Below are 19,266 nucleotides of genomic sequence, written 5' to 3'. Positions count from 1 at the left end.
TCCTAGACCAGGGCTTTTTCCTGGAAAGCAAGAGCCTGAGGGCCCAAGAGAGAAGCAGAGGAAGCCAAGGCTTCTACAAGGTGGGAACCAAGTCCTGACTCTGCCGCTCTCAAGCTGTGTAACCTCAGACAAGTTACTCAATGACTCTGAGCCTCAGTTTGTTCAAGCACTACTGACTTGAAAACTTAGTACCAGGACTAAATTTGACCAAGGGCCCAATACTCAGCACGTGCTCAATGAATAACAGTGTTACTGTGGAGAGCAGTCAAGTTCAGGTCCAAGGGCCTGGAGTCTGCCCTCCTCCCAGTTCTGGAAGGCTGTGCCCCATGCTTAGTTTCCAACCAGGCTCAGCACGGTTTGCCTGCTTCTTGGTCCCTGGGAGTCCTGCTGCTGGGTGTATGTGGCTGGGGACTCCGCTCATCAACGCATTGTGGCGCATTGACCACCCACATCAATGCGATGTACATTGGTGGGCAGCTGGGAACCCTGAATGTTGGCCCCCAACTTCAAGGGGTGACTGCTGACAGCTTGTCCCTGGCCTTCAGCAGGTGCTTCTCACCACCAGCCTCTGAGGGGCCAGGGCTGAGTCACTAGGATCCAGGTAACATTCTGGGCCTTGAGTGAGCAGGAGCTCTGGGGACAGCCTAGTTTGCTGTTTGGTCCTATAATGAAATATCCGAGGCAGGCCAAGTTTACAAAGAAAAGAGATTTATTTAGCTTGTAGCTTTGGGGACTGAAAACCCAAACAGAACAGTGCAGGGTCTGGTGGGGGCTCTAGCCTGGACTGTGTCACTTCATTGGCAGATGACAATGGTGAGACATCACATCTGGGAACAGGAAGCCAGAGGGAGACTGGGGTCCCAGGATCCCTCTGAGGCACGCCCCCAATAGCTTAAGGATCTCCCAGGAGGCCCTGCCTCCAAAAGGGTTGGTTAGCGTTCACACTGCCACACTGAGCGTCCAACACAGGGACCTTCAGGAGACACCTAAACCATAGCTGAACCAAAGTTCAGGGATCCAGTCGAAGGCGGGCCGTGTGTAGTAGATAGTCCTGTCACCTGGGACCCAGCGGTGGCCAAGGGTGACCGGAAAAGCCCCCTAAGGGACAGCCCTATTTCATCAAGGCTCAGGAAAGGTACTCAGAAAAGTACCTGGGCTCCTCAGAGAAGAAAGGTCCAGGTACCCCGCAGGTTCAGAAACCTTCCACCTGGCGCTCTTGCCTGCGGCAGAAAGAATCCCTTTATCTGTTGAGGGTAGTTTGGGACCATTTGGGGCTGGGGTTCCCAGCTGTTGGGGAAGTCCCTGAATTTCCTGAACAAAGCTGGGACCTGTGTCTTGCTCAGCAGCCCTCGGTGACACATCCCTGGTTCCCTCAGGCGGGCTTCCTACTCTCACCTTCCTCTCCCTTGCTGGGAGAAGTTGGCTGAGAGGAGGCTGTGCAGGCAGAACCCGGCCTCCGGCCAGCCTGGCAGCTCGGCCTCTGCAGTCAGCATGCCCTTGGTCCCTGCAACACCACACAGGGTCCTGCTCAACCTGGGGACTTCCCCTCCCGCTCTTTAAAGCACTTTCACACCTGGTAGGGGGTCCACCCCCACCCGGGGAGCCTGCCTGTTCCCTGGCTGCAGGAGCGCCTTCTCTGCAGCAGCCTAGGACTTGCTCATGTGCCAGGTCCTGTCAGGGTGCTCCGGGGCCATCCTGATTCTCCAAGAGCCCAGTTTCCTGGGGCAGATAGATACACAAGCCAGTCATTACAGTTATGACACCATGAGATCAGTTCTAGAATTGAGATACAAAAAAACTGACAGAAACCGTCGTTTGACTGGGAAGATGACTAGGGGGAGGGGACGGTGCCAGGAAAGCCACAAAGAGGAGTCAGAGTTGGAACCCGTTCTAAAGATAAGCAGGAGACCGCGGAGTCCGCTGGGAGTGGAGGGTCCTGGAGGGCAGAGACAGGAGGTGAGGCCCATCTAGAGGAGCCTAGAAGCAGGCAGGAGCCAGAAGGTACTCGGGAGAAGGTGGTCCCAGCCAGGCCCTGAGTGGCCCTGAACACGGACAGATTTAGGGCGTCAGTTCCTCCCCTGCCAAAGGGGCCCAAAGCAGGACCTTCTGCGGAGGTTTCTGTGAGGATTCACAGAGCCAAATGCCTGAAAGCATTTAGCATAAAGCAAGCGTGCAAACCAGCCATTATCTTTACTGTCATGAAGAACACAGTTCTCCAGGTGGTGGGGACTGTACCTCTCTCTGCAAGGTTTCTGGGCAGGGGTGGCTGGGGGCAATGTGGCTTGGAAGGTGCCTTTGGAGGCCCTTTGGAGGAGGAAAAGGAGAGGGAGAGACAGATTTTCACATCTCCAGAACTGATTTTTAATGGATGTGCAATATTCCATTAAAGGGATGGACCTTGATTTCCTTAATTACTTCCCCTGACTCAGGGGATTTCTAAAATTCCCAAGTGACATTACTTAGGAATGTTACTATGTTTATATATTATTTTTCCAGTAGGACTATTTCTTTGGTTTTTCTTCAGTGGTGAAATTATTGAGCCACAAGTTATAAACATTTTTTTGGGGGGGGGTTGGCTATTGCTAAGAATTTCTGTACCATTTTCTGAAAAGAGTTGTAACATTTACCAGCAGCATATGAATGAGTATTCTTGTTTCACCACAACCTTGGGGTTACATTTTTTCCAAAATTGTTTTTATAAATCATTAAAAAACCCACTGATGAGTTAATAGATCTAAAAGAATATCCAAGATTGCCTTAATGTGCAAGTCTTTGATTACTAGGAAGGTTGAACTTTTACGACTTATAATCCATTTTTTATTTGTATTTCTCCTCGTGTGAGCTGTTTTAAGGCTGCTGTTTGGTTCTCTGTGTTGAACAAGCTTTATTTACTCAGAACACCAGCTCTTCCACAGGGGAAGCCGTAGAGGGGAAGAAGCATCCTGGGTTCCTCCTGCCCACGCCTGCAGTGTGAATATCACGGGCAGGTCACTTCCATGACCACCTACTCAAAGGGAGTGTCCACAATGAATCTTGCGAATGGGCACACTGGGAACAGTTTTTCCAAGTGGTATCAGGAGTTCTAGGGGGACGGGGTGGGGTGGTCAGTTGTGGTCACCTCGCTAGGAAGTGCTGGTGGGAGATGACTGTTCCCACCCTTTGGGACCCTCCCCATGGGGCCTGTCACTTTGCAGGGCAGACTGAGGTGCGGGAGCCTGAGGGTCCTCAAGCTACTCTGGGCTCAGGGAGAACAGCACACAGGCTGCTTGCTTGTTTCTGAGCCTTGTGTCCATGTCTGAAAACACACAGACAGACACATACACACACAGGCACACACAGATACAGTCACACAGACACACACACAGACACACACATATGCACACAGACACACACACACAGTCACACAGACACACACATATACACACAGACACACACACACAGACACACACACAGACACAGTCACACAGACACACACATATACACACAGACACACACACACACATAAACACACAGACACACACATATGCACACAGACACACACACACAGACAGTCACACAGACACACACATATGCACACAGACACACACACACACAGACAGTCACACAGACACACACATATACACACACACACACACACAGACACACACACACAGACACAGTCACACAGACATACACATATACACACAGACACAGTCACACAGACACACACATATACACACAGACACACACACACATAAACACACAGACACACACATATACACACAGACACACACACACAGACACACACACAGACACAGTCACACAGACACACACATATACACACAGACACACACACACAGAGATACACATATACACACAGACACACACAGAGACACAGTCACACAGACACACAGACACACACACATACACACACACACATATACACACAGACACACACAGAGACACAGTCACACAGACACACACATATACACACAGACACACACACATACACACACACATATACACACAGACACACACAGAGACACAGTCACACAGACACACATACACACAGACACACACACAGACACACACATACACACAGACACACACATATACACACAGACACACACACAGACACACACATATACACACAGACACACACACATATACACACATATACACACAGACACACACATATACACACACATATACACACACAGACACACACATATACACACAGACACACACACAGACACACAAACACAGTCACACAGACACACATATACACACAGACACACACACACAGACACACACACAGTCACACAGTCACACACATATACACACACACAGACACACACATACACACACAGACACACAGTCACACAGACACACACATATACACTCACACACAGACACAGTCACACAGACACACACACACACAGGTGCACATGCACACAGGCAAAAGCACCAGGGACCTGCGGCCCTCGTCCTATCTACTGAGTGGACCAACACGTGAGCTGTAGAAGGGATGCAGGGAGGAGAGGACCCAGGGCAGGAGCGGGAAGGGGTCGGGAGCTCCAGGCCCATGAGCCTCTGGGGTGAACGGGCATTGCTTCTGTCCTTCAGCGAGGGTGCCAGCCATCCCTCCAGCAGGCAAGGACTGCAGGGGCAGGGGAGGCCTGTGGTGGATGACCTCTTGCTCTGTTCCTCAGGCCCTGCAGTTGTGGGTCCGCCCACCCACTCTCCAGCCTCTCCACCACCTGTCCACCCACCCGCCCACCCAGAGGCTACTTCATTTCTCAGCAAGCATCTCTGACTTGGAAGGGAGGGTGGCGGCTGCTTTCTCTGCAGTGTTCTGACCCCAACTGCCCCTTCTGAAAGCTCCGAGGAGCCGGGCAGGCGACTGGGGTGACCGGTCATGGGGCTGGGGCCCCTGTGCGTCTCCCACCTCCAGCCAGCGACCTTCCCCACCCTGAAGCCCCACTGGGACCAGCCCAGGCTCCTCAGAGCCACCTCCTCAAATCCGGGGCGGGCCATTTGAACGGCGAGGGAGTGCCTCCCGGTGTGGCCGGGTGGCACGTGTCCCCCTTCCTCGCTGCTAGAGGCTGCGTTCCTGGAAGCGCTTCTGGGCCGGGGGAGGGAAGAACCCAGGCTCAGCCCTCGGAGAAGGGGCGTCACTTTTGAAGTGACTTCACCGCGTGCGGTCGGGTGCCGCGAGGTGGCCCGGCACGCCTGAGCTCCAGGCGGGACCGCACGTGGGCGCCGCGCTTCCCAGGTGGGCGCGTGGCAGCCCCGCCTGCGCCCGCACCGATGCTCGCCCTCCGCGCGGCGCTGGGACTCTTGCTCGTGGGGGTGCTCCGAGCCTTCCCACAGGTAAGGCGGTGACAGGAACCCGGGGAGGCCCGGCCGCCCGTGTGGCGCGGGGGCGAGTGGAGGGCAGGGACGTCCTCACTGCCTCCCCGCCGCGGGGTGAGGGACGGGTGTCGCGTGTCCCCAGGTGGGAGACTGGCTGGAAGGCCCGTGGGGGCCCCTGCCTGCCGATCCTGGAATCCATTGGTGCATTCACCTTAACTGGACTGCCAGCGCAGAACTGTGGGGGTCCTGGGCAGACCAGGTGTGGCCTCCCTTGGCTGGAAGAGGTCGGTGGGCCCTGCCCCGCTGTGTGTGCTCCCTGCCCACTCTGGTCTAGGCTGGCCACTGGCTGCAGGTCTAGCGAGAGAGGAGGGAGAGGGTGAGGCCAGCCCAGCTTCCCTGTGGGGCCCACGGCTGCGTGGATTGAGTACCCTGGAGCACAGGGTGGACATTGTCCCTGGAGAAGGGTCAGTGGCGGGGTTGACTTCTGTTGTGGGAAACCCCAGAAGAGTTTGGGAAGGGCAGGGGCACCCGTGATCCCGGAGCCCCAGGAGGATTCCAGTTGAGGCAGGAGGACCCAGATTGCCTGGCCAGCCCGGGCAACAGCGGGACCCTGGGGCGTAGCTCAGTGGTGCAGCGCCCTGGGTTTCCATCCGCAGTCAAGATAACACAAAGACAGCGTGTCCCACTCCCCAGTCGCCAACCCTAGACTACCGGGGTCGGGGGAGGACCCGCGGGGTTTGCCAGGATGGAGAGCCGGCGGCTGAGTACAGGCGCGGAGGGAGGGAGGGAGGCGCCAGCCGCGGCTGCTGGTGGGCCCGCCTCTGGGCCTGAGGGAAAGCAGGTCCACGCTGGGAAGTTCGGTCCTCTCCCCCTGAGCCGCAGGCAGGGTGGGCTCCAGGCAGGAGGGAGAGGACAGCTGGGTGGGGGCTTCCCTCTCGAGCGGGGCAGGGCCCTGGCTGGAGAGCCCCACCCCAGCTCCCCAAGCCCCATCGGGAAGGGAAGAGTGTGGGGTGCCGGCAGATCAAGGGAAGGAAGGAAGGAGGGGCTGGACAGGAGCTGGGGGAGACTCTGCTGGTGTTTGGTGGCTGAATCTTGTGTGCTCCAGAGTGAAATCCCTTTTTAAATAAAAACAAAACAAAACCAAAAAACCAAAAACCCAAAAACTAGGGGCTGGGGCTGGGGCTCAGTGGAAGAGCCAGCGCTTGCTTAGCATGTGTGAGGCCCTGGGTTCCATCCCCAGCACTGCAAATGAATGAATGAATGAATGAACAAGATAAAGGTGCAAAAATACAATTACATTGTAAAAACTATGTCTTTATAGTCACATGGGATGTGTGACTATATCCTAAAAGCAAAAACTGTAAATGCTCCAGATAAAGCTGGATTTTTAGGTATGTAGGGTTTTTTTATTTGCTTGTTTGTTTGTTTTTTGTTTTTGTTTTTTGGCACTGGGGATTGAACCCAGGGACACTTAACCACTGAACCACATCTCCAGCCCTTTTTAAATGATTTTATTTAGAGACAGTGTTTCCCTGAGTTGCTTAGGGCCTCGATCAATTGCTGAGGCTGGATTTGAACTTATGATCCTCCCTACCTCAGCCTCCACGCCTCTGGGATTACAGGTGTGGGCCACCACACCCAGCTGAACCCCAGTTCTTACACATGCTAGGCAAGTGGTCTACCACTGGGCTACACTATATTCCCAGCCCTTTTTTAAAAAATTTATTTTGAAATAGAACCTTACTAGATTGCACAGGCTGACTTTGAACGTGTGAGCCTCCTGTCTCAGCCTCCTGAGTAGCTGGGGTTACAGGTGTGCACCCCGACCTGGCTTCTTTACAGACCTTTGTAAACGCATGGCCGAATTTATATTGTTTTTGAAGAAATACATAGGGCTTTCCATACACCATAACCTCTGGTGCATATGATTCTTCATTTGGCTTTCATAATGCCTACCATGTCTCGGAGAGCTTTCCATATTGATATTTTAGGATCCACTTATCTTAAAATGCTGCAGAGTATTTTACCAAATGGGAAATTTCTTATTTATGTCCGTGAAGAAAGAGTGACAAGTCTCCCTCTACTGTTTGAGTGGTTGGCTGTCACCATGGATCACCTATATGGATGCTTTGGGGAAATGGGAATTCTTTCCTGGAGATGAGGCTGAGGGGTGAATATGCATTCAAATTAGAAAGGAGACGCCAGATTGCCTTCCAGGGGGTCTGTGAAAGGTGCCCTCCAACACCCAGCGAGTGGGAGCCGGGCCAACTTCCCCAACGCTAATCAACACTCATCTTCTGAGTTTTGCTTTTGTGACTGGCTGGCAAGAGGGGCCATACCCTATTGACATAATTTGCATTTCCCGCTTGCTAGGGAGGCTGAGCACCCCTCAAGGGCTCAGATACTGGGTCCTTCCTGGCAGGAATCAGGGTGTCTGTGAGTGGGCAGCTGCCTGTCCAGCCCAGTACCCCTGCTGGCCCCTCTAATTTTCCCAGTAAAGGAATAGGCAGCCCTTTGGTGGTGGTGGTGGTGGGGGGTGGAATCCCAAATCAGGGTTTGCACTTCCCTGAATTTTAAATCCTCCTTTCATCTCCATCTGATCTTTTGAGACTGTCCTTTTGCTGCTGGTCCCTAAGGTGAGAATGCCTTCTACAAAAAAGATGTAGCCTGTGACACCCACCGGGCTCTTCCCAGGAGTGGCTTTGGTGTGAGGACTGCAGAGTCCGAAGCTCCATCCTTGCCCCCTCGCCCCTGGGTGGGTGGGAGCAGAGGCTGTCTGTGAGCTCCTTTGACCTAGAGTTCCCCAGCATCATCTTCCAGAAGCCTCCCTCCCACGTCCCCCATCCCAGCTCCCGGTGCCTCCGCCCATGTGGATGGAGGGCATTCTTCTGAGTGAACCTGCTGAGGTGATGGCCAGACCCTGTGTGTCTCACCTCCTCCAGGAGCTCCCACTTTCAAGGCTTAGCTAGTCTTCTAGAAGAGGCCAAGGTGGAAATTCCAGGTACTGGTGAGAGGGTGGGAGAACCTCTCTGCTTTGGCTTGGTTTTGGTTTGGTTTTTGCAGTCCTGGGGATTGAGCCCAGAGGCACCCTGCACTGAGCTGCACCCAGCCCTTCATCTGTTATTTTGAGACGGGTCTGGGGGTCTCGCTGGCCATGCTCCTGCCTCTGCCTCCCCCTCCCCCTCCCCAGCAGCGGGAGTGGGGGAGGGGTACAGGCAGCTGGTCCAGCAGGCTTCCTGGTTTGATGTGACTTTTCCAGGGCTGCTCAAATCCAGAATTCCTTCCGATGCACCAGGAAGGGACCAGCAGGGGCTGGGGAGGCACCTCACTCAGCTTGAGAGCAGCCAGTGCTGGGAGGAGGGCAGCCCTTACTGGAAGCTTCTGCTGCTCCTACTCACATCTGCCCCAGACGGGCTTCTCAGTAGATGTGATTCATCCTTAGGTCGCACACGCCCCTCACCCCTCACCTCGGGACAGCCCAGGAGGAAACCGCCCAGGAGGAAACCGGGGGAGTCTGCATGGATGGCCAGCTTGACCCAACCTGGGTCAGATGGCTGGGGTGGCCCATCTGGGATCCTGGTCCCCATTTTCAAAAGTCGTCCCAAGCCCCAGGCCAGACACGCAGAGTCAAACAAGAGGCCAAGCCAGGCCGCCAGGTCCCCAGCCTCCCTCTTCTTCCCTGGAAGGGACCTTGTCCCAGAACCTGCAGTAGAAACCCACCTGCCTCGCTAGCGGGGAGGGGCTTTTAACCCACCACTCAGCCCCTGTGACGGTCCCCCAATCGTTTGCTCATTCAGCAATTCCTTTTATTACTTATTAGGACTCATGCATTTTTATTAGTTCTTTTTGGTTATGCATATCTTGACATAATAATCAAAGTGTGAAGAATAAGTGGCTTTAATTCAGTCCCCAGTACTTCCCCTTCCCCTCCCCTCCTCCTCCTCGGTCCCTCCCCTCTCCTCTACTGATTTGTCTGCTATTTACAAGGGTTTCTTTTTTTTTTTTTTTTTTTAATTGGTGTCTTGTGGATATCCATGATGGTGGGAGTCACTGAGGTATTTTCAGGTATGTACGTAGGAAGGTGAGGTCAGATTTGTTCCACTCTTCTTCCAGATCCTGTCCCTCCTCCCTCCCCTCAATCCCCTTCCTTTGCTCCACCAATCTTTCATTTTGGTGGATTTCTCTGCTTTTATTTTTTCCTCTTATTTTGTACTAACGTCCACATATCAGAAAAAAACTTCTATCTTTTTGACTTTCTGGGTCTGGCTTATTTCACTCAGCTTGACAGTCTCCAGTTCCATTCATTTACTGGCAAATGCCATAATTCCATTCTTCTTCATGGCTGAGTACTACTCCATTGTGTTTATATACCACATTTTAAAAAAATCGATTCATCTGTTGACAGGCAGATTCAGCAGATCTTAAAATGAGCAGCTGCCCTGTGGCTGGCACAAAAAGCTGCAAGGGCTTTTGCTTCAGGCTATCACTCTCTGCTCATGTACCTCCAGTGACTGGGTGGTCACTCCTTCCAGAGGCCGCTCAGGTCATTGGGGTAGCTGTGACTGAAACCTACCTACTGGTTCTGGAAGCGAGTTATCTCCCTCCTCCTCAGAAATACCCCTCAGTGACGAGAAGCCTGTGATGGGACCCCCTGCTGCCTCACACCATCTTCCAGAGTGTCTTCTTCGAGGGGCTTGGGCTGGAAGTCCCTCCCCAGCTCTTACCAGTGCACTCATTCAGCAAAGGTCTAAGTACACCCGCCACAGGGCCGCGGTCAGCACCATCAAACTCGCAGTCTGGCGAGGGGCAAAGGGAGATTGGAAAATAAAGACTCAATACAGATGGCGAAGAGGAAGCTGGGATGAGGTGGAGCCTGCTCTCTGATGGAGAAGCAGATCTAAAGAGTTACGCCAGCAGTCTTGATTTATATAGGTTTCATTATCAGGTTAAAGACCATGCAAGCTTTATTCTTTGTATTCAGGAAAGTTACAGAAACTAGACATCTATGTAGCTTTTCCGCAGTTGCAATCCACAGTTGCCAAGTGCAGTGTTAGGAGCTTTGTGTGGCTCTCAAGAAGGTCCGATGTTTATAGTTACTGTAAAGAGGGCAGGAACCGGAGAAGCCAGAGAAGCCAGAGAAGCGGAGCTGGTGAAACATTGTGGTGTCCAGCATGAGAATTCCTTCCCTCCCGGGAGCTGCGTGCCTGAGCTCAGGGTCAGCGCTGACTGGACTCTTGCACAGAGCCTGCTCAAGCAGGGCGTTGCCACAGCAGCTGAGCATCCTGTGCCCATGCACAGGAACAGCCCCAGGCACTGGGCATGCCACAGCCATGAGGTCATCAGAGACCCCATCTCAGTCACCTCCCTCCCATCCTCTGTCACCGCTCTCCACAGCACAGCACAGCAGGTCTCTGCCCACGGACCTGACACCCTGCCAGAGGTGATGGACAGTCCAGAGACTGTGCTGACTGCAACCAGGGAGGACCACCTGCCAGCGCCAGAGACGGGCAGCTACCTGGGTGGGTCCAGGCCAGCCTCTGGGAGGTGGTGACATACACACCAGAGGAAGGGAGTAGGCCAGTCGGGCAGAGACCAGGGGAGAGGAATCAGGGATCCTGTCCACACTGTGGACTCAGCCACTGGTCAGATGGTGGGGACAGCCTGCCAAGGGACACGACAGTAACTCGGGGGAGAGCACACATTCTGTGTTGCCCAAGTCCAAGTGCCAAGTGGGGGCTGGTTACGGAAGCGTGAACCCCATCACTGCTACCAGAGTTTGGACCCCAGATGTGGATCTCGGTGCCACAGTCCAGCGCAGAATTCCTGGTGCCATCTGGACCAGCGCTGATGAACATCAGCCTCCCCTATTGGAGTTGCCCTACTTCTGTTAATTTCACCCAAGACCCCATATTTGTTCTGGCTACCACCTCATCCTGTTGGTTTATTCCAACCCAAGGGTAGGATCTGTCATTCATCCTGGTGACATCTGAGGTTAGTTTTCTTTTGATGCTGTTAAACGTGTCACAGAATGGGTGACTAAGAACAAAATACCTTATAGCTCTGCAGGTAAAATCCAAAATGACCCGCAGGACCCTGTTCCTTTGGGGGCCCTGGGGCAGAACGTTTCCCTGCCTCTTCCAGAGGTTGCCTGCTGCCCTTGGCCCATGGCTGCACTCCCCTGTCCCTCTGCTGCCCTTCTCACATTACCTCACTGACTGTGACTGGGACCCTCCTGCCCGCCTCCTGTGCAGCCCACGGGATGACCCGGCATGATCGCCTCCTCTCAGGAGCCTAACCCTGATCACACCAGCAAGGTCCCTTTCTCCCGGGAAGGTCACTTGTCACAGGTTCTGGGAATTAGGACGAGGACATCTTCCAGTGGCTCTTATTCTACCACCACGGTCATCTCACCGCTCTGGGCCTGCCTGTGGCCGCCTTGGGTCTCCCTGGGGACTGCGAGCCCCTGGCCAGGGGGTGGGCCTTCTCATCAGCCCGCCCACTCCACACGGGGCCCACACTCTTGGCTGTGGAGACCTAGCAGGTGGTCAGCTCTGGGTCCTCGGCTTCCCCATCCATACGATGGGGTAGTAGCGGTGGTTCTGGCTTAGCCAACGTGTGGGAGTAACAAATGCCGCGGGGCGCAGCGATCTGTAGGGAATAATGTACGTCTCACGGTTCTGGAGGCCCCGCGTCCAAGATCAAGGCAGGGGCACCTGGCCTGGCCGGGACCGTGCTGCACCATCCCTGGCGGAAGGGCAGAGACGGGGTGGGAGGGGATCTCTCGCCGCCCTTTGCACCAACCCATCGGGCAGGGCGGAGCCGGCTGCGACCCAGGCCTTGCGATGCTGGGCGGATCCTCTTCCACTGAGCTGCACCTGAGCCCGGGACTTGCTTCTGAAGCTCCACCCAGCAGGTTCCACTGGGGCCTCTGGGTTTTCTGGGCTGAGAGCTCCCGGAGGCTTCCTCCGCAGCTTCAGGAGATTGGCCGCCTCTTGGCTGCCGCAACGCTAGGCCTGTTCGCGGGCGCCGGCGGTGCCTGGTTCGAGCGGCCCCCGCAGCCTCCGCAGCCTGCTGATGGTTCCAAGCCTCCAAGACCACGGATTTAGACTCCACCTTCCTGCCCAGGACACGTGCAGGCTGAGAACGACCAAGGCGCCTCCAAGAGGGTCACAGCCACAATACCACCAGGAGGCCCTCCCACCACGCGGTCCCTTAAGTCACAGTCATCCCGCGGTGGCTGCTGTGGTGGGGGATGTTCCTCCAGGGCTGGGGCGCTTTTGACCGCCTTGAGGTATGGTTGAGTGTGTGGCCCAGACTCTTGCTGTGGTCCAGACTCTTGTGGTAGCTTGAAAAATGTGGTCACAGAAACCAGCATGGAATTTCTCCAGGGCAGGAGGACTGTCCCTGGGGAGGGAAGGCTAAGCAGTTGCTGAATTTGGACTCAAGCCCAGACCTTGGTGGCACTTACTCACTTACCTCCATCCCCAGCCTATTTGTAGCTCTAGAACTTTCCCTATTGTCAAAAGTCCTTTCCCAAAGTCACTCTGGGGGAACAGCAGTTCTATGAGAACAGGGTTCTGTAGTCAACTAAGTTTGAGGAACCATCATATCTATCTACTCCGCACCCCTGCAGGACATGCAATTTAAAATCAAAACCCCTTCAGTGGAATTTAGTGATTTTTTAATTAATTAATTATTATTTTTTTTTTTTTTTTTTTTTTTTTTTTGTGATGCTGGGGATGGAACCCAGGGCCTCGTGCTTGCAAGGCCTTGTGCTTGCAACTGAGCCATCTCCCCAGCCCTCGTGATTCTTTTGGTTACATTTGTTTTCTGTTTTACCCATTGTCTCTGGACCATGCAGTCCCAGGATTTGATGAAGATGTACTTGGGAAGCTGCAGTTAAGTGCGACATGTCCCTAGGGTCAAGGGCCCTGAGTCCGGCTCTCTCCTCCAGCTCCCGTGTCTGACTCATCTGCCCACCCGGCACCTACTGCCCAATTCTCCGGCTTTTGCTGTGCCTTTGGCCTGATGCCCTCTCAGGTCCCCTGTCACAGTCTTCCTCGTCCTCCAACAATAAGTGGAAATGCTCTTCCTGCAAGAACCTGTCATGAATCCCCCAAATTAGCTCTTTTTCTCTGCTTATCTCCTGATGCCTAGGATATTTTGTTTTACATTAGTGATTCAAGAAGTTTTCTGTTCCCATCTATGGGTTTCTCCTTCCTTCCTTCATTCATTCACTCCCCAGATTTTTATTTGATATTTCCTCTGGGCCTGTTCTAGAAACTGTCCTCATGAAACTTAACCATCTAGAACTGACCTCTGTACTGCCCCAAGGCCGAGCCCAGTGCCTGGTTCACGTTGGGCATGCTGGAAGGGGACTGTATCTGTTTGTTTGGTGTTGCTGTAACAAAATACCTAAGGTAAGTAACTTTATAAAGAAAAGAAGGTTATGTAGCTCACAGTTTTGGAGGCTGAAAGTTTAAGATAGGGTGAGCCTCTGGTGAGGTCTCTGGTTGCATCACAACATGGCTGATGACATCATGGCAGGGGTGCTTGGGAGAGGGAGAGATCACATGGTGAAGCAGGGTGCCAGAGAGACTCAGGGACCAGACTTTCTCTTTTTTTATAACAACTTGCTGTCTCAGGAACTAACCAGAATCCCTTGAGGATGACATTAATCCCTTCCAATGACCTAACCTTCTCCCACTCAGCTTTTGAAGGCTCTGCCACCTCCAAACCCCTCCACACCAGGGACCAAATTCCCAGCATATGGGCTGTTGGGGGGACAAACCACATCCAGCCCATGGCAGGGACTCAGGTTTCTGTCCTCTTCTCAGGTGTCAGTCTCCACAGACAGTGGTTTAAAACACCACAGGTTGTCTTCTTAGAGGGCAGTAGTTCCCAGGTCCAAAACGGTGGCCGTGGGCCTCAGTCAGTCATGGTAGGGTCTCCTTCCTGTCCCGAGGCCCTGGGGGGCTCCACGCCCTCGTCTTTTCCAGCTTTTGGAGCCGCCTGAATTCCGAGGCTCAGGGCCCTTCCTCCTTCTTCCTGGCCGGCGGCGTGGCTTCTCTGATCCTGTTTCTTTTGCCCTCACATCTTCCGAGTCTCTGAGTCTCTCCCATCTCCCTGTGGTGGTGTCTGGCCTCCCGGAGAAACCAGGATCATCCCTCGTCCCAAGGTCAGCTGGTCAGCAGTCTTAGTTCCAACTGCCACCTTTGTCCCCTTTGCCACCTCAGGTAACTTGTCCGCCAAGTCCAGGGTCCAGGGTGTGGAAACCTCTGGGGATGCTCTTCTGCTGACCACAGACCCCCAGGTCTCCTACTTCCATCTTACGTGGGACTTGCATCTCACAGACGTCCCCTCAAACAGGGTGTCCACCTGCTCCTGAGGTCCCTTGCAGCCAGGGCCAGGATCCATCCTCATGGCTGTTTCTGTGCCCGCTGTCTGGATTCATCTGCTGATTGGGGCTGGGAAGCACAGAGGCCTGGACAATGTCCTTCAGCACTGGCTGAGGTCCCAGGTCCTCAATATGGGGGGAGCTCAATATGGCTCCTGCTTATAGGTGTGAGACCGGGAGGGCTGCCACCAGGAGCAGACCTCAGTGCCTGAGGTGCGTTCCGGGTGGGGCAGGATGACTGTGGTTTCAGGGGTCCCCCGGTCAGGTGCTCTAGTAAGTGCTAGGGTTGGAGAGGGGTTCAGAGCCCCCTAGGGTTAGATGACCAAGCCCAGCATGTTGTGGGTTGGGTATTCTGGTGGTTACTTCTCAGTTAGGGGGTGGTTGGCAGAATAAGAGTCCTCTAAGCGTCCACACGCCAGTCCCTGGAGCCTGAGGGACTGGCAAAAAGGACTTCGTGGAGGGAATGAAGGGTAACCACCTGAGATGGAGAGACTGTCATGGATTATCAGGGTGACCTTGATCCAGCTGCACTGAGTCTCAGAAGCAGAGAGTCCTTCCTGGCTGTGTTAGAGAGAGATGATGTGGAAGAAGAGGAGGGAGCCGGGAGGAGGCAGCCCGCCAATGTTGGCTTTGCAGATGGCCCAAGGGGGCTGTATGGGATGCTTTGTGTTGCTGTAACAAAATAGCCCAGTCAAGAGATTTATTTGGCTTATGATTTTGGTGACTGGAAAATCCAAGCAGCACGGGCCAGAGCCCTGGGGAGGGCCCCCCTGGCTGTGTTGCAACATGGCAGAGAGGTAGAAAGGGAGACGGCTACCTGCAGAAGGCCAGCAGGGAAACCAGGGACCTCACAATCCGCTTGCCCTGTCCCAAACCATCTGTGGTGGGGCTGCCAGAATGTGCTCCCACAAGGAAGGCCTCGACACCCTGATCGCCTTCCCCTCCGCCTCACCCTCAAAGCTCCCCCACATCCCACTGCCACCATGCTGGGGCCAAGGTGACAACATGTGAACCCTTTGGGGAATGAACTCAAACCACACCCAAACCACAGCTGGGCCCCTGACAGGCAGCAGCCTCCAGAAACTGGCAGCCACCTTCAGCAGGCAGCCGGCAAGGAAGCTGGACCCCAGGCCTAGAGCCTGGCACCGAGCTCTGTCCACAGCCCGGGGGGGCGAGGAAGGACGCCTTGACTTTAGCCTGCTGAGACCTAGTCTGGACAGGGTGACAGGGAGGGCTCTTCCGAGGAGATGGCACACAGGAGCGAGGGCCCAGGGGTGAACTGCGGTGCCCCAGGTGAGGGGCAAGGGACGGGCAGGGGAACGGGGTGCGCTGGACCCTGGAGGGAGCAGGTGGGGTGCCAGTGGGGAGTGGGAAGAGGGACAGGGTGTCAGCAGGCAGGAGGGCAGGCGGCTAGGGCAGGGCCTTGGACACGGTCAGGTTTTCAGACTTTATTTGCAGATGGGTTGGAAACAGTCTGTGTGTCTTCCAAGAGCAGAGGAATCATCAGATCTGATCTGCGTCTTCAAAAGACGCCTCTGGCATCTTCTCTGTGAGTGGGATGTGGGGACAGGGTGACAGGAAGAGACCCTCAGATGGCCATGTCAAGTCTAGAGGGCAGGGAACCGAGGACGAGCTGGTGGACTTGGTAAAACTGCTGGTGAGGCAGATACGGCCAGTGACCAATGCGGGGCGGGGAGGAGGCCTTTCCGAGGTCCCAGTGGGGAACTGGGATGGGGCTCGGCGCTCGGCAGAGCCTGGTGGGTAAGGTGTGTGTAAGATCAGATTCGAATCCTGGCTGAAGCACGTGGGTGACTTAAATCAAGTTTCTTAACCTTCCTGTGTTTCCAGCTATAAAATGGGCTGGCTCTTAGAATTACTTTCCCTGGCTGGGCGCAGTGGCGCACGCCTGTAATCCCAGCAGTTTGGGAGGCTGAGGCAGGAGGATGGCGAGTTCAAAACCAACCTCAGCAACTTAGCGAGGCCCTGTCTCAAAATAAAAAGTAAAAAGGGCTGGGATGTGACTCAGTGGCTAAGTGCCCTGGTTCAGTCCCCAACTCGTCCTGCCAGAAGCGATCAATGCAGTGTTCCTTCTTACTTTCCAGCACTTCTCAAACTTTAAAGTGCATTTGACACCCGTGGGCTTTTGTGATAAAGCAGGCCCCCATTCAGCTGGCTAGCTCTGGCTTGCGGTTTGGAATTCAGCTTTGGGAGCAGGTTCCCAGGTGCTGCGTGTTGGTTGCTGCTGGTCCCAGCTCCTCACCTTGAGTGAGCAGGTGTGGGGACACCGAGGGGAGGTTCCCCAAGTGGGGGAGGGCTCCCCACTCCCCTCTGGCCCATCGGGGATTTTGCATTTGACTCCAGTCCTAGACTCTGGGCTCCCACAGGTGTGGCCCTGCTTCTCTTCCCCTTTTGGCTGGGACCAGGTGGGGTTTTTTGAAAGTGAAATTTAAGAGGTCCGAAAGGGAAAACCAAACCAACCTGAAAATAGGCCTGGGGTGGGTGAGGGCTCAGGCCGCCCTCCCAGTGCTGCTTGGGTTGGACCCTGGGCCTCTCCTTGCACAGCTCAGCACCCTGTGGACACCTTGCTTGGCCTCCGACCTGCCGGGGAACCCCACCTAAAAGCCCCCCGCCAGTCCTCGGTCTTCCCCCTCCCACTCTTCCTGACCCCCCCCTCTTCCCTCCCAAGCAGAAGCCAGAGCAAAGTCCCAGCTGGTGTCCCTGTTCCCCAGGGGCAGAAGCAACTGCCGTGGGGAATGGTGGGTCCTCAAAATCTATGTTATTTTTTCTTTCTCTTGTTGTTATTCAGGTCCTCGACATGGAGAGGTTCAGATTTCCCCAGGTGCTGTAGAGGCCAAGGCTCTTGCTGCCTCTATGCTGGGATGGGGTGGGTGAGGAGGCACTTGTGCCTGGGCAGTGGGACAGTTGGGGAGGGCAGGGGAGGCCCAGGGTAGAAGCTGTCCATGCCTGACGTGCGACCGGGCCAGCTTTGGGACCCAGGCAGGCTGCCAGGGTGACGCTCAGGGCCCCTGTTGCCACCTCTAGTTTATGTGCTGAGGTACCCTGGGGAGGTGGGTTGTCCCTTCTGAGAGTGACAGGTCCCGGGGGCCGTTCTGGTTCCCACTCCCCCCCGGCACAGCATAGGGGCTGTTGCCCGTGGCCCTGGCCGGAAGTCAGTCGACCACGCTCATCCTGAGCCGGCGTGCAGGGGATCTTGGGCAGCCTCGGGAGTTGGTGTCCATGGTAACAGGCCTCATGAACTGCTGCGGGGTTCTGCAATGGCTCTTTGCCTCACTTCCAGACACCAAGTGTCCATTGGCTTGTCCCCATTTTCTGGGCTCTTGTAAATGACATCACAGGCTGAAAAAGTCCCCCAGTGTCTCTGCTGGAGAAGCTGGTCTCCGTGGCCTGGGGCATCTGGGGTGGGCACTAGCAGAGTTGGGCCCCCACCTGGGCCCCACCAATGTCTCTGGGAATGGCTGGGGGGCCTGAGCCAGCCCCTCCGTGGGGTTAGGGGCTGGTCCCTTCCTCCGTAACCCCACATGGAAAATGGGGCTCGGGTCCTCCACCCCCTCCTCCGTGAGGCTCCGTCCTGGCCAAGGTGCCAGCCTCTGGAAGGCTGGAGGACAGCACCCCCTGTTGGTGAGCCACGGGGCAGACCGGTTGGAAAGGGCCACTCTCAGGCGCCGCTCTTTACACACGCGGGCTTGTACGCTGCTTTATTCATGTTCTCTCTCCACGTAGGCACTTGTCGCGGCCGCAGTTTATTTTGCAGGACTATTTGCAGATCAGTTGCTGACACTTCGACCCTTCTCGCCTCGGTATTCCCATGTTTCTTCTCCAGTGAGGACCCTCTTACCTAAAAAGCCACCTGGTGCAGCATTCAAGGTCCACACAGCATGAATTTGAATATGAAGTGACATTCGATCCAGGTGTAGGGGCACACACCTGTAGCCCCAGCTACTCAGGAGGCTGAGGTGGGAAGATCACCTGAGCCCCCTCGTTGGAGGCCAGCCTGGACAGCAGTGAGGCCCTGTCTCCAAAAACAGTCCATATTCACAATATTGCCCGTTTGTGCGATCTCTTCCCTTGCCCTGATCCAGGGCCCAAGCATTGCATTGAGTTGCTATGTCTCTTTCATCTCTCTTATTCTGGAATATTCTTTGACTCCTCTTTATCTTTCATGCACTCATGTTTTAAAGAGTTCAGGCCAAACCCTCACTTTGGGTTTGTCTGACTTTTCTTTCCTTTTCTTTTTTTCTTTTTTATTGGTGCTGGGGATTGAACCCAGGGCCTTGTGCATGTAAGACAGGCACTCTACCAACTGAGCTCTCTCCCCAGCCCTTGTCTGACTTTTCTTCATAATTTGGTTCAGATTTTGGACTTTGGATAGGAGGTCCTCAGGGATGACACTGAGTTCTTATCACTACTGCTTTTTTTTTTTTTTTTTTTTTTTTTTGGTTATTGTTATTTTTAAATTTTAAAGATGGTCAGCCTGTGGCCCAAAGAGAGAAGATAATTGGAGACATGGCAAGGCT

General features: G+C 54.5%; 1 protein-coding gene across 2 annotated transcripts in view; it reads left to right on the top strand.

Moving 5' to 3' along the window:
• Positions 1–5,134: 5,134 nt before the first annotated feature.
• Tnfrsf8 (TNF receptor superfamily member 8) overlaps positions 5,135–19,266 on the top strand; it is a 61,802-nt gene continuing 47,670 nt past the window's right edge. For both annotated transcript variants that reach the window (XM_047564017.1, XM_047564015.1), the window contains exon 1: positions 5,135–5,352. In XM_047564017.1, coding sequence (XP_047419973.1) covers positions 5,290–5,352 — 63 coding nt within the window. In that variant the 5' untranslated portion in view covers positions 5,135–5,289. The remainder of the gene's footprint in view (positions 5,353–19,266) is intronic.

The sequence above is a fragment of the Sciurus carolinensis genome, chromosome 1, assembly GCF_902686445.1.
Source record: "Sciurus carolinensis chromosome 1, mSciCar1.2, whole genome shotgun sequence".
In the NCBI taxonomy this organism is placed as follows: domain Eukaryota; kingdom Metazoa; phylum Chordata; class Mammalia; order Rodentia; family Sciuridae; genus Sciurus; species Sciurus carolinensis.
The sequence above is the reverse complement of the archived record's forward strand: the minus strand, read 5'-3'. Positions and strand labels throughout refer to the sequence as shown.